Source organism: Mustelus asterias, unplaced genomic scaffold (genome assembly GCF_964213995.1).
Source record: "Mustelus asterias unplaced genomic scaffold, sMusAst1.hap1.1 HAP1_SCAFFOLD_44, whole genome shotgun sequence".
Lineage (NCBI taxonomy): Eukaryota > Metazoa > Chordata > Chondrichthyes > Carcharhiniformes > Triakidae > Mustelus > Mustelus asterias.
In genome coordinates, this window is record NW_027590121.1 from 1,274,973 (window position 1) to 1,287,684 (window position 12,712).

General features: G+C 45.3%; 4 protein-coding genes across 4 annotated transcripts in view; 1 reads left to right on the plus strand and 3 right to left on the minus strand.

The window, feature by feature from the left end:
* The window catches only part of LOC144483022 (uncharacterized), a 1,062,789-nt gene that overhangs the window by 563,888 nt on the left and 486,189 nt on the right, over positions 1 to 12,712 (minus strand). The window lies entirely within an intron of this gene.
* LOC144483058 (uncharacterized) overlaps positions 1 to 12,712 on the minus strand; it is a 231,231-nt gene that overhangs the window by 69,792 nt on the left and 148,727 nt on the right. The window lies entirely within an intron of this gene.
* The window catches only part of LOC144482987 (uncharacterized), a 73,286-nt gene that overhangs the window by 40,723 nt on the left and 19,851 nt on the right, over positions 1 to 12,712 (minus strand). The gene's annotated exons all lie outside the window — the stretch shown is intronic.
* Positions 3,192 to 5,613, plus strand: LOC144483046 (uncharacterized). Its single transcript, XM_078201886.1, has one exon. The coding sequence runs from the start codon at positions 3,227 to 3,229 to the stop codon at positions 3,899 to 3,901; it is 675 nt and encodes a 224-aa protein (XP_078058012.1). The 5' UTR covers positions 3,192 to 3,226; the 3' UTR covers positions 3,902 to 5,613.

Here is a 12,712-nt window from a genome sequence, read left to right on the forward strand (position 1 = left end):
GACCCGGGTTCAATTCCAGCCTCGGGTCACTGTCTGTGCAGAGTTTCTACATTCTCCCCGTGTCTGTGTGGGTTTCTTCCGGATGTTCCGGTTTTCCTTCCACAGTCCAAAGATGTGCCGGTGTTGGACTGGGGTAAGCACAGTAAGTAATCTCACAACACCAGGTTAAAATCCAACAGGTTTATTTGGTAGCACAAGCCACAAGCTTTCAGAGCACTGCCCCTTCATCAGGTGAGTGGGAGTTCTGTTCACAAACAGGGCATATAAAGACACAAACTCAATTTACAAGATAATGGTTGGAATACGAGTCTTTAAACGTAATCAAGTCTTAAAGGTACAGACAATGTGAGTGGAGAGAGGGTTAAGCACAGGTTAAAGAGATGTGTATTGTATCCAGCCAGGACAGTTAGTGAGATTTTGCAAGCCCAGGCAAGTCGTGGGGGTTCCAGATAGTGTGACATGAACCCAAGATCCCGGTTGAGGCCGTCCTCATGTGTGATTGACAGATCCATGCTCACTGCTTCTTGCCCTGGATGCAGAGAGCTGAAAATTTCCATGCAGGATGCCAGACAGATAAATGTCTACATTACTGGAGTAAAAATGTGTGGAATATACAGACCGAATTCACTTCATTTCCTTCAGTTGCTGCAAGTCCCCAACTTCCCCCAGAATGAGAAAAGAAATGGAAAGGGGGAAACATTGATTTCCTCCCAGATGTTGAACAGAGGAGGGAGTTTCACTCTGAAGCTCATTGGACAACTTCCGCATTGTGACGTCACAATAGTGTCCTGCCTGAATCAGCCAATAGGAATCACTCTGCTTCGCGGTGACGTCTCCGGGTTCCAGTTCTCAGGCCCGGGCGCGCGGACCCAGGAGCCCCGCCCCCACCCATTGTTCCCCTCCCCCTACACCTCCTTGAACCAAGGTTTCCAGGCAACCGGCTGACGGCTCCAGCAAGAGCGAGAAGCCGCTCAGTGAGCTCTCCCTCCCCCCGGCCCAGGACTACACATGTGCGAGGGAGAGGGGAAGCTGCGCATGTGCGGGGGAGAACCCACCCTCTGATCTTCATGCTGAGGTGTTGACCAATGGGAAGAGTTGGAGGACCGGAAGGACTCTGGTCTTCCAGCCAATCAGAGTGTGGGCTTTGTGTGAATGAAGATTGATCTTCAGACAGACTCAAACTTCCTCCTGTCTCAAACATCTGTGAGTAAAACACTTTCTCTTCAACCCCCTTTCCATTTCTTTTCTCATTCTGGGGGAAATTGGGGACTTGCAGCAACTGAAGTGAAAGGAAGTGAATCCAGTGAGGGTGCAGACTCTGGAAAGGTTGGTCCAGGTTTCTCGCTCTCTCGAACCAGAAAATGATCCATTTCTGCCCACTGTTTGCTGTTAGCCAATCTTCTATCCACGCCAATATGTTATCCCCACAGCATGAACTTTTATTTGCTGCAATAACCTTTGATGTGGCACCTCATCAAATGTCTTCTGGAAATCTGAGTACAGCACATCCACCGGTTTCCCTTTATCCAATGCCCGATGGGGAATTTTAGAAAATTGAACAACACATCAACGATCTCACTCTGTTAAGACCCGAGAATGAAGCCCAGCAGGACCCGAGGACTCATCAGCCCACAGCTCCAACAGTTTGCTGAGGACCACTTCCCTGGGAATTGTGCTTTTTCAGAGTTCATCCCACACTTCTGTTTTCTGATTTCCAGCTGTTTCTGAGTTTTAACTGTATCCTCTATTGTGAACACCGAGGCAAAATACTTGTTCAATTCATCTCCCAGCTCCTTATTTTTCATTATCAATTCCTGGACTCACTTTCTATTAGACAGTTAAGAAATGAGGTGGAGCAAGTGACTGAAGTGTCAGTCAGGGAGCACTATTGGGAGCACCAATAGTTTCAAAATAGTTCAGGAAAAAGATAGGACAGGTCCACAGGTCAAGGCCCTAAACTGGAGCAGGGCCACTTTTGTGGGCATTAGGCAGGATCGAGCAGATATCGATTAGGTGAGTTTGTTTGAAGGGAAAGGAATGACTGGCAAATGGGAGGTTTTAAAAGTGTGATATCAAGAGTCCAGGGGCAGTATATTCCTGTTAAGATGCAGGGAAAGAATGGTAAATTTAAGGATCTCTGGCAGACAAGGGACATTGAGGCTCTGGTCAGGTAAAAGAAGGAAGCATACATTGGGTTTAGGCAATCGGGGACAATTGAATCACTCTGACTATAAAAAGTGTAAGAAAATACTGAGGAGGGAAATCAGGAGGACAAAAAGAGGGTCTGATATGGATCTGGCAGGTAAGATTAAAGAAAATTCCAAGAGGTTCTATCGCTATATTAAGAGTAAGACGGTGGCTAGAGAGAGAATAGATCCCCTTAAAAATCAGTATGGCCATCTGTGTGTGGAGCTACAGGAGATGGGTGAGATTTTTAATGAATACTTCTCTTCTGTGTTTACTGCAGAGAGCACCATGGGGGCTAAAGAAATAAGGGAAACAAGTGGTGATGTCTTGGGCACACGCTCGTTACTTGGGAGGAGGTATCTGTAGCCTTATAAAAGCAAATTACTGCGGATGCTGGAATCTGAAACCAAGGGAGAAAATGCTGGAAAATCTCAGCAGGTCTGGCAGCATCTGTAAGGAGAGAAAAGAGCAGATGTTTCTTGTCTAAATGACCCTTTGTCAAAGCTCTGAAACATCAGTTCTTTTCTCTCCACCCAGGTGCTGCCAGACCTGCTGAGAATGGGGAGAGAGTGTGTGGGATGGAGATTTACAGCTTTTGGGGAATGAGAGAGGAAAGAATGTTCCATAGAAATTGTTCTGAATTTCTATCCTGTACTGACACTGATGACTTTTGGAAACTCATTTTCAGGATATTGAAAGAGGAATCACAGGCCGAAATCTCAAACGTCATGTCTCGGCGTGACAGAATCGTGTTCCTTGGGACCTCAATATCATCGGACTTTGAATCCAGAAGGAGAAATGATTGTCCAGTCTGTCGATTTGAAAAGATTTGAAATGTCAGTGTGAGTGAAAAAGCATCAACACACTGCCACACTCGAGTGAGAGTGTTCCAATGCACTGACTAAAGAGCTTTAACCAGTTACACAGTCTGAATAAATATCACACCATTCACAGCGGGTAGAGACTGTAATCTTGTCCTGTGTGGGGACGAAGTTTCAACTGATTGTCCACCCAAGAGTGAGGCAAGGAAACCTGCACCATGGAGAAACCATGGAAATGTGGGGACTGTGGGAAGGGATACAGAGCCCCATGTCTGCTGGAAGCTCATCGGCGCAGCCACACTGGGGAGAGGCTGTTCATCTGCTCTCAGTGTGAGAAGGGATTTAATCAGTTCTCCAGCTTACGGACACACCAACGAGTTCACACTGGGGAGAGACCATTCACCTGCTCTCAATGTGGGAAGGGATTCATTCAGTCATCCCACCTGCGGACACACCAGCGAGTTCACACTGGGGAGAGGCCATTCACCTGCTCTCAGTGTGGGAAGGGATTCACTCAGTTATCCAGCCTGCAGACACACCAGCGAGTTCACACTGGGGAGAGGCCATTCACCTGCTCTCAGTGTGGGAAGGGATTCACTCAGTTATCCAGCCTGCAGACACACCAGCGAGTTCACACTGGGGAGAGGCCGTTCACCTGTTCTCAGTGTGGGAAGGGATTCACTCGGTTACCCGACCTGCGGACACACCAGCGAGTTCACACAGGGGAGAAACCATTCACCTGCTCTCAGTGTGGGAAGGGCTTCACTCGGTCATCCACCCTGCGGACACATCAGCCAGTTCACACTGGGGAGAGGCCATTCACCTGCTCTCAGTGTGGGAAGGGTTTCAGCGTTTCATCCCGGCTGCTGAGACACCAGCGAGTTCACGAGTGATGACAGGGGTTGGATTCTGCTGTTATTGTTTCTGCTCTCAGTTGCATCCAGGACTGCATTTTGTTCATTCTCACAGTTGGTCAATGGGAAGGATCAGAGGGTTTCTTTGTGCTGGACTGGCCGGTCTCAGCCTCCAGTGGGCTGATGCTCTTTGAACCTTTTTGTGAATACCTGGTTTCAAATGTCACAAGGATCACAGAGTGACAGGGTGTTAGGAAATTTAGAGATATTTAGTCAGAAGAAAACAGAGGTTGGCAGTGCAAAGGTACATTTCTGAATGGAGGGCTGTGACAAGTGACATTCCTCAGGGATCAGTGCTGGGACTTTTGCTGTTTGTAATATATATAAATGATTTGGAGGAAAATGTAACTGGTTTGATTGGTAAGTTTGTGGACGACACAAAGGTTGGTGGAATTGCGGATAGCGATGGGGACCGGCAGAGGATACAGCAGGATATAGGGCAGTTGGAGACTTGGGCAGAGAGATGGCAGATGAAGTTTAATCCGGACAAATGTGAGGTAATGCATTTTGGAAGGTCTAATACAGATGGGAAATATACAGTCAATGGAGAACCCTTCAGAGTATTCATAGGCAGAGGGATCTGGGTGTACAGGTGCACAGGTTATTGAAAGTGGCAATGAGGTGGAGAAGATAATCAAGAAGGCATACGGCATGCTTGCCTTCTTCGGCCGGGGCATTGAGTTTAAAAATTGGTAAGTCATGTTGCAGCTTTATAGAACCTTAGTTAGACCGCACTTGGAATCTAGTGTACATTTCTGGTCACCACACTACCAGAAGGAAGTGGGGGCTTTGGAGAGGGTATGGAAAATATTTACCAGGATGTTGCCTGGTAGCATTAGCTATGAGGAGAGGTTGGAGAAACTTGGTTTGTTCTCACTGGAACAACGGAGGTTGAGGGGGGCGACCTGATAGAAGTCTACAAGATTATGAGGGTCATGGACAGAGTGGATAATCAGACGCTTTTTCCCAGGGTGGAAGAGTCAATTACTAGAGGCATAGGTTTAAGGTGCGAGGGGCAAGGTTTAAAGGAGATGTACAAGGCAGGTTTTTTACACAGAGCGTGGTGGGTGCCTGGAACCCGTTGCCGGGGAAGGTAGTGGAAGCAGATACGGCAGTGACTTTTAAGATGTGTCTTGACAAATATATGAATAGCATAGGAACAGAGGGATATGGTCCCCGGAAAGGTAGGGGGTTTTAGTTCAGACGGGCAGCATGGTTGCTCCAGGCTTGGAGGGCCAAAGGGCTTGTTCCTGTGCTGTAATTTTCTTTGTTCTTCATTCTGTTTGGAACATCCCAAATGCCCATCCAATTTCCTTTTTAATTGTTTATTGTCGCTACTTCCTCCACCCTCGTAGGCAGCGAGTTCCAGGTCATCACCATTCACTGCATCAGAATATTCTTCCTCACATCTCCACCGCCCCCCCCCCCCGCCGCCCCCCACTCCCCCTCCCTTGCATCTCTGACCCAAAACAAGAAATCTGTGTCCCCCCTCGTCCTTGTCCCATCAGCTAATGGGAACAGCTTTTCTTTGTCCACCTTATCTAAACCTGTCAGAACCTTGTCCACCTCTATCAAATCTCCCCTCAACCTCCTTTGCTCCAAGGAAAACAACACCAGCCTGACATTGACAATAAAGAACAAACTAACAGAATATGTTACTGTCTGAAATCAAATGGGAATGTTTAATTTCTGTTTTAAAGATATTGTGAATATATTGTCCTGGACAATAAAGGAATTGGAATAACTCACCTTGGGTGTGGTTGAATGGAATATATCAATCTGATATCCACCTACAGTCTAGTGAAAGTCTGGAATATGTAGCTGGAACTCCCTTCCTAACAGCACTGTGGGTGTACGTACACCTCAGGCATTGCAGCAGTTCAAGAAGGCACCCTTGGGGTTGGGGTTGACCATGGCCAAGGCAGCTACATACAGCCACATATTCTGTTATAATTGAAGGACTGCAGATTGAATGTGAGGCATTGTGGGACTGGACTATCTTGACCATATTCCTGTGACTGCCCGGAAACACGTGTCTATTTTAAAGAACAAAGAACAATACAGCACAGGAACAGGCCCTTCGGCCCTCCAAGCCTGCACCGATCATGTGTTCCTAACGAGACCATCCGTTTGTATCCCTCTATTCCCAGTCTGTTCATATGGTTATCATTAAAGTACGTCCCCTGCATATCTGTATTGAACCTTGCCCCCCCTTACCTTGAACTTGTGACCCCTTCTGTTTGTCGTTTCTGACCTGGGAAAAAGCTTCCAACTGTTCACCCTATCTATGCCCTTCATAATTTTATAAACTTCTATTAGGCCGCCCCTCCCCCTCTGTTTTTCCAGGGAGAACAACCCTAGTTTACTCAATCTCTCCTCATAGCTAATACCCTCCATACCAGGCAACATCCTGGTAAACCTTTTCTGCACTCTCTCCAAAGCCTCCACGTCCTTCTGGTAGTGTGGCGACCAGAACTGGACGCAGTATTCCAAATGCGGCCGAACCAACGTTCTATACATCTGCACCATCAGACCCCAACTTTTATACTCTATGCCCCGTCCAATAAAAGCAAGCATGCCATATGCCTTCTTCACCACCCTTTCCACCTGTGTTGCCACCTTTAAGGTTCTGTGGACTTGCACATCCAGATCCTTCTGCGTGTCTATACTCCTGATGGTTCTGCCATTTATTGTATAGCTCCCCCCTGCATTAGATCTACCAAAATGCATCACTTCGCATTTATCTGGATTAAATTCCATCTGCCATTTCTCCGCCCAATTTTCCAGCCTATCTATGTCCTGCTGTATTCTCTGACAATGTTCATCACAATCCACAACTCCAGCAATCATTGTGTCGTCCGCAAACTTACTAATCAGACTTGCTACATCTTCTTCCAAATCATTTATATATATCACAAACAGCAGAGGTCCCAATACAGAGCCCTGCGGAACACCACTAGTCACAGACCTCCAATCAGAAAAAGACCCCTCCGCTGCTACCCTCTGTCTTCTATGGCCAAACCAGTTCTGTACCCATCTAGCGAGCTCACCTTTGATCCCGTGAGATTTAACCTTTTGCACCAGCCTGCCATGAGGGACCTTGTCAAATGCTTTACTAAAATCCATGTAGACGACATCCACGGCCCTTCCCTCGTCAGTCATTTTTGTCACCGCCTCAAAAAACTCAACCAAATTTGTGAGGCATGACCTCCCTCGCACAAAACCATGTTGTCTATTGCTAATGAGATTATTCAGTTCTAAATGTGTACAGATCCTATCTCTAAGAATCTTCTCCAACAATTTCCCTACCACGGACGTCAAGCTCACTGGCCTATGATTACCCGGGTTATCCTTGCTACCCTTCTTAAATAACGGGACCACATTTGCTATTCTCCCATCCTCTGGGACCTCACCTGTGTCCAATGAAGAAACAAAGATTTCTGTTAGAGGCCCAGCAATTTCATCTCTTGTCTCTCTCAGTAACTGGAAGTCCCTCCCTAACAGCACTGTGGGTGTACGTACACCTCAGGCATTGCAGCAGTTCAAGAAGGCACCCTTGGGGTTGACCATGGCCAAGGCAGCTACATACAGCCACATATTGTGTTATAATTGAAGAACTGCAGATTGAATGTGAGGCATTGTGGGACTGGACTATCTTGACCATATTCCTGTGACTGCCCGGAAACTCATGTGTCTATTTTAGTTTAAAATTGAGGATTTCTGGGAATAATGTCTCAGATGGTGGCCAGATTATCAAATTCAGTTCTCTCAAATAATTCATAGACAAAGAAACAAGTATCTCCAAGAGAAAACTGTCACCTCATTCATCTCATCTCGACTTCCCTTTCACTCAAATCTTCATAAACACCCAAATGTGTGGATTCCTTTAAACTACACTGTCAGGAGTTCTCGAGAATCTTTAGAGTTAAATAAATCATTAAATATTCTCAGAATATCTTTTAACAGAAACCAAACATTTCTGTTTGATTCCAGGCATTATCAACTTTGTTCTTTCCCTTAAACACCAGGTAATTTCCATTTTAAATGCTTGAAATAGCAACTCACATCAGATATTTATCAATTCCAATCTCAAAAGCAGGCTTGTTGGCTTTCTGAAAAGTAAAGTCTTTTATTCTCTGCTTTAATTCTCAAAACTGCTGCCTTCACTCGGATTGTTTGTGAGTGAAACCGTCATCACCTGTTTAAAAAAACCCCATAAACAATCCATCTGGCTCTGGCCAAGATAGTAAGAAGTTTAACAACACCAGGTTAAAGTCCAACAGGTTTATTTGGTAGCAAAAGCCACACAAGCTTTCGAGGCTCTGAGCCCCTTCTTCAGGTGAGTGGGAATTCTGTTCACAAACAGAACTTATAAGACACAGACTCAATTTACATGAATAATGGTTGGAATGCGAATACTTACAACTAATCCAGTCTTTAAGAAACAAAACAATGGGAGTGGAGAGAGCATCAAGACAGGCTAAAAAGATGTGTATTGTCTCCAGACAAGACAGCCAGTGAAACTCTGCAGGTCCACGCAACTGTGGGAGTTACAAATAGTGTGACATAAATTCTGATTCTAGGATCGCATGATAAAGACTCAGGAGGAAAAAAGCAGAAATATTTATGTGAAATAGTGTGACATAAACCCAATATCCCGGTTGAGGCCGTCCTTGTGTGTGCGGAACCTGGCTATCAGTTTCTGCTCCGCGACTCTGCGCTGTCGTGTGTCGCGAAGGCCGCCTTGGAGAACGCTTACCCGAATATCAGAGGCCGAATGCCCGTGACCGCTGAAGTGCTCCCCAACAGGAAGAGAACAGTCTTGCCTGGTGATTGTCGAGCGGTGTTCATTCATCCGTTGTCGCAGCGTCTGCATAGTTTCCCCAATGTACCATGCCTCGGGACATCCTTTCTTGCAGCGTTTACGGATGAATGAACACCGCTCGACAATCACCAGGCAAGACTGTTCTCTTCCTGTTGGGGAGCACTTCAGCGGTCACGGGCATTCGGCCTCTGATATTCGGGTAAGCGTTCTCCAAGGCGGCCTTCGCGACACACGACAGCGCAGAGTCGCGGAGCAGAAACTGATAGCCAGGTTCCGCACACACAAGGACGGCCTCAACCGGGATATTGGGTTTATGTCACACTATTTCACATAAATATTTCTGCTTTTTTCCTCCTGAGTCTTTATCATGCGATCCTAGAATCAGAATTTATGTCACACTATTTGTAACTCCCACAGTTGCGTGGACCTGCAGAGTTTCACTGGCTGTCTTGTCTGGAGACAATACACATCTTTTTAGCCTGTCTTGATGCTCTCTCCACTCCCATTGTTTTGTTTCTTAAAGACTGGATTAGTTGTAAGTATTCGCATTCCAACCATTATTCATGTAAATTGAGTCTGTGTCTTATAAGTTCTGTTTGTGAACAGAATTCCCACTCACCTGAAGAAGGGGCTCAGAGCCTCGAAAGCTTGTGTGGCTTTTGCTACCAAATAAACCTGTTGGACTTTAACCTGGTGTTGTTAAACTTCTTACTGTGTTTACCCCAGTCCAACGCCGGCATCTCCACATCTGGCCAAGATCCCAGTGAGTTAATGTGTCCAATCACAGGTTACATTAAAAAACAAAGGCTGTGTGGAGATTTATAAAAATCAGCTGTCTGCTGAAAGGGTTAACTTCTCTGTGGAACCGAGAGAGGCGGGGAGTGGGCAGAGGAAACTTGGCAATTCCATCAACTTACATAATTTAAAAAACTTCTCTCATGTTATTTTCTTCAATTTTGTTCAAATTTCATCTCTTTTATCTCTCCTTTTTTGAACACCAATTTCAATTTTCAATATTTGCTACTTAATCAAAGTTGAAAGAAATACTTTGTGAAATGTGTTGTTAACTGAATCTCAACAATTTTAACTCAAATGTTTTGGAAAGTTGGAACTGGTTTGCTGCCAAACTGCAGCCTTATCTTTGTGTTTTGGGAGCAAATTGTCCTTCACAATTCTAACCTTGAACAAGTTAATTTCAAACCCAAATACATTCCTTTCACATTTTAGCACAGTCTGAATTTATTTCAAACAGAAACTCACGGCTGTTCAAATTAAATTAATTTTTATTCCCTTTCCAAACTAATTCTTCGAATCGATGATGCTTTCAAACAACGCCCTGCCTCAACAATTATGACTCAAATGTACGGTATTCCTTCAACTGGGCAAACCAACTTGGAGTAAGCGTTGTGGATCATGACGGTGCAAAGGTCATGGCTAACCTCACACACCTGCATTCCCTTATCACACAGGAGAGGCAGAGGAGAGGGGGGAGTGCTTTCAGTGATTTTCTTTTGGAGAAAACAACTACATCTGCTCGCTGGTGACTGATTTGTGTCTCAGGTTGTTTGATTTTAGCTAAACACGGGGAGTGGTCTGCTTCAGGGAGGTGTCTCTTTGTGGCTGAATTAACATCCTCAAAGTCCCCATGGCATTTTCTAACTCTTCACTTGATCTGATATTTTCTGACTGTAAATCAATATCTTGTTCCAGAGTTTGGCCGAACAGCAGTAGATTTTTCTGAGCTCCACTCACCCTATCATCTGCCCCCTGTTCCCAATGTAACTGATTGTCCAGGTCAGACGTGCTCTCCTGCCAGCAATCAGCTCCATTCTGCAGCTTATCCACCAGTTCCCTGAACACTTTATATTTTGTACTCAGCTGTGAGGCAACAGGTTTCCAATGTAACTGGAAATTAATTTATTCTGGACTTTTTCCAACTCACTATTTCCTTTCTGAATCTCTTTAGAAAACCTATCAAGGACCCACTCGTAATCTCCGTCACATTCTTCTCCACCTCCCAGGGTATCTTTTACTCCTGATGCCCTTGGCTCCGTTGTCAAACTGTCAGTCACATTGTAGCAGATGCCAAAGCCATTGTTGTATTTGCTTTTTTGAGGCAGCAGTGCTAACCACTGTGCCACTGGATGGAATGCTGGCCCAGTGGAGAGATACATAGAAACTAGAAGCAGGAGTAGGCCATTCGGCCCTTTGAGCCAGTTCCACCATTCACCTTGATCATGGCTGATCATCAAATTCAATTTCCTGATTCCAGCCGCCCCCCCCCCCCCCCCACCACCCCCACCCGCCTGCCTCCCATATCCCTTGATCCCGTTAGCCCCAAGAGTATATCTCATATCTTCTTGAAATCAGACAATGTTTTGGCCTCAACTATAGGGTGACATGGTGGCACAGTGGTTAGCACTGCTGCCTCACAGCGCCAGGGACCCATTTAATTCCAGCCTTGGGTGAATGTCTGTGTGGAGTTCGCATGTTCTCCCTGTGTCTGCGTGGGCTTCCTCCGGGTGCTCCAGTTTCCACCCACAGACCAAAGATGCCCAGGTTCAGTGGATTTGCAATGTTGAATTCCCTCTTTGTCTCCCAAGCTGTGTGGGTTAGATAGGTTAACACAGTAAGAAGTTTAACAACACCAGGTTAAAGTCCAACAGGTTTATTTGGTAGCAAAAGCCACACAAGCTTTCGGAGCTGCAAGCCCCTTCTTCAGGTGAGTGGGAATTCTGTTCACAAACAGAGCATATAAAGACACAAACTCAATTTACATGAATAATGGTTGGAATGCGAATACTTACAACTAATCAAGTCTTTAAGAAACAAAACAACATGAAGTGGCAAAGAAGTGGCAGATGGAATACAATGTGGAAAAGTGTGAGATTAAGCACTTGGGGAGGAGGAATGGAGGCATAGACTATTTTCTAAATGGGGAAATGCTTCGGCAATCAGAAGCACAAAGGGACTTGGGAGTCATTGTTCAAGATTCTCTTAAAGTTAACGTGCAGGTTTAGTTGGCAGTTCGGAAGGCAGATGCAATGTTAGCATTCATGTCAAGAGGGTTAGAATACAAGAGCAACAATGTACTTCTTAGACTGTATAAGGCTCTGGTCAGACCCCATTTGGAGTATTGTGAGCAGTTTTGAGCCCCACATCTAAGGAAGGATATGCTGCTCTTGGAAAGGGTCTGGAGGAACTTCACAAGAATGATCTCTGGAATGAAGAGCTTGTCGTATGAAGAATGGTTGAGGACTCTGGGTCTGTACTCATTGGAGTTTAGAAGGATGAGTTGGGATCTTATTGAAACTTAGTAGGAAAAACTAGAACCAGAGGGCACAACCTGAGGCTAAAGGGATGATCCTTTAAAACAGAGATGAGGAGGAATTTCTTCAGTCAGAGAGTGGTGAATCTTTGGAACTCTTTGCCGCAGAAGGCTGTGAAGGTCAGTTCATTGAGTGTCTATACGACAGAGATAGATAGGTTCTTGATTAATAAGGGGATCAGGGGTTATGGGGAAAAGGCAGGAGAATGGGGATGAGAAAAATATCAGCCATGATTGAATAGCGGAGAAGACTCGATGGGCTGAGTGGCCTATTTCTGCTCCAATGTCTTATGGTCTAAGCTCACAACTCCTTGATTAAAATAAGATACAAGATCCTTCATTCCCCTTCATTACAACTTAAACTTTTTTTTAGCCAACTTCCAAGGCCTGATTTTATAGGAAACATCAAGCCTTTGTTGATTTAAAATCCCAAACATGTTGCCAGCTGCAAAATCTTTGTTCTTTATCTGGGGTTGAGGTGACAACACGATAAAATCCTCACAGTTCTTCCAAATTCCTCCAGGCTCCGCTTAAAATTTCCACATTTAACTGGTTCCCATAAATCCTCAATCAAAAACTAAAATAGACACATGAGTTTCCAGGTGATTTACAAAGAAATGAACTGTCTGCTGAAAGG

Coding starts and splice junctions, on each gene's coding strand:
- LOC144483046 (XM_078201886.1), top strand. CDS start 3,227: ATGGAGAAACCATGGAAATGTGGGGACTGTGGGAAGGGATACAGAGCC.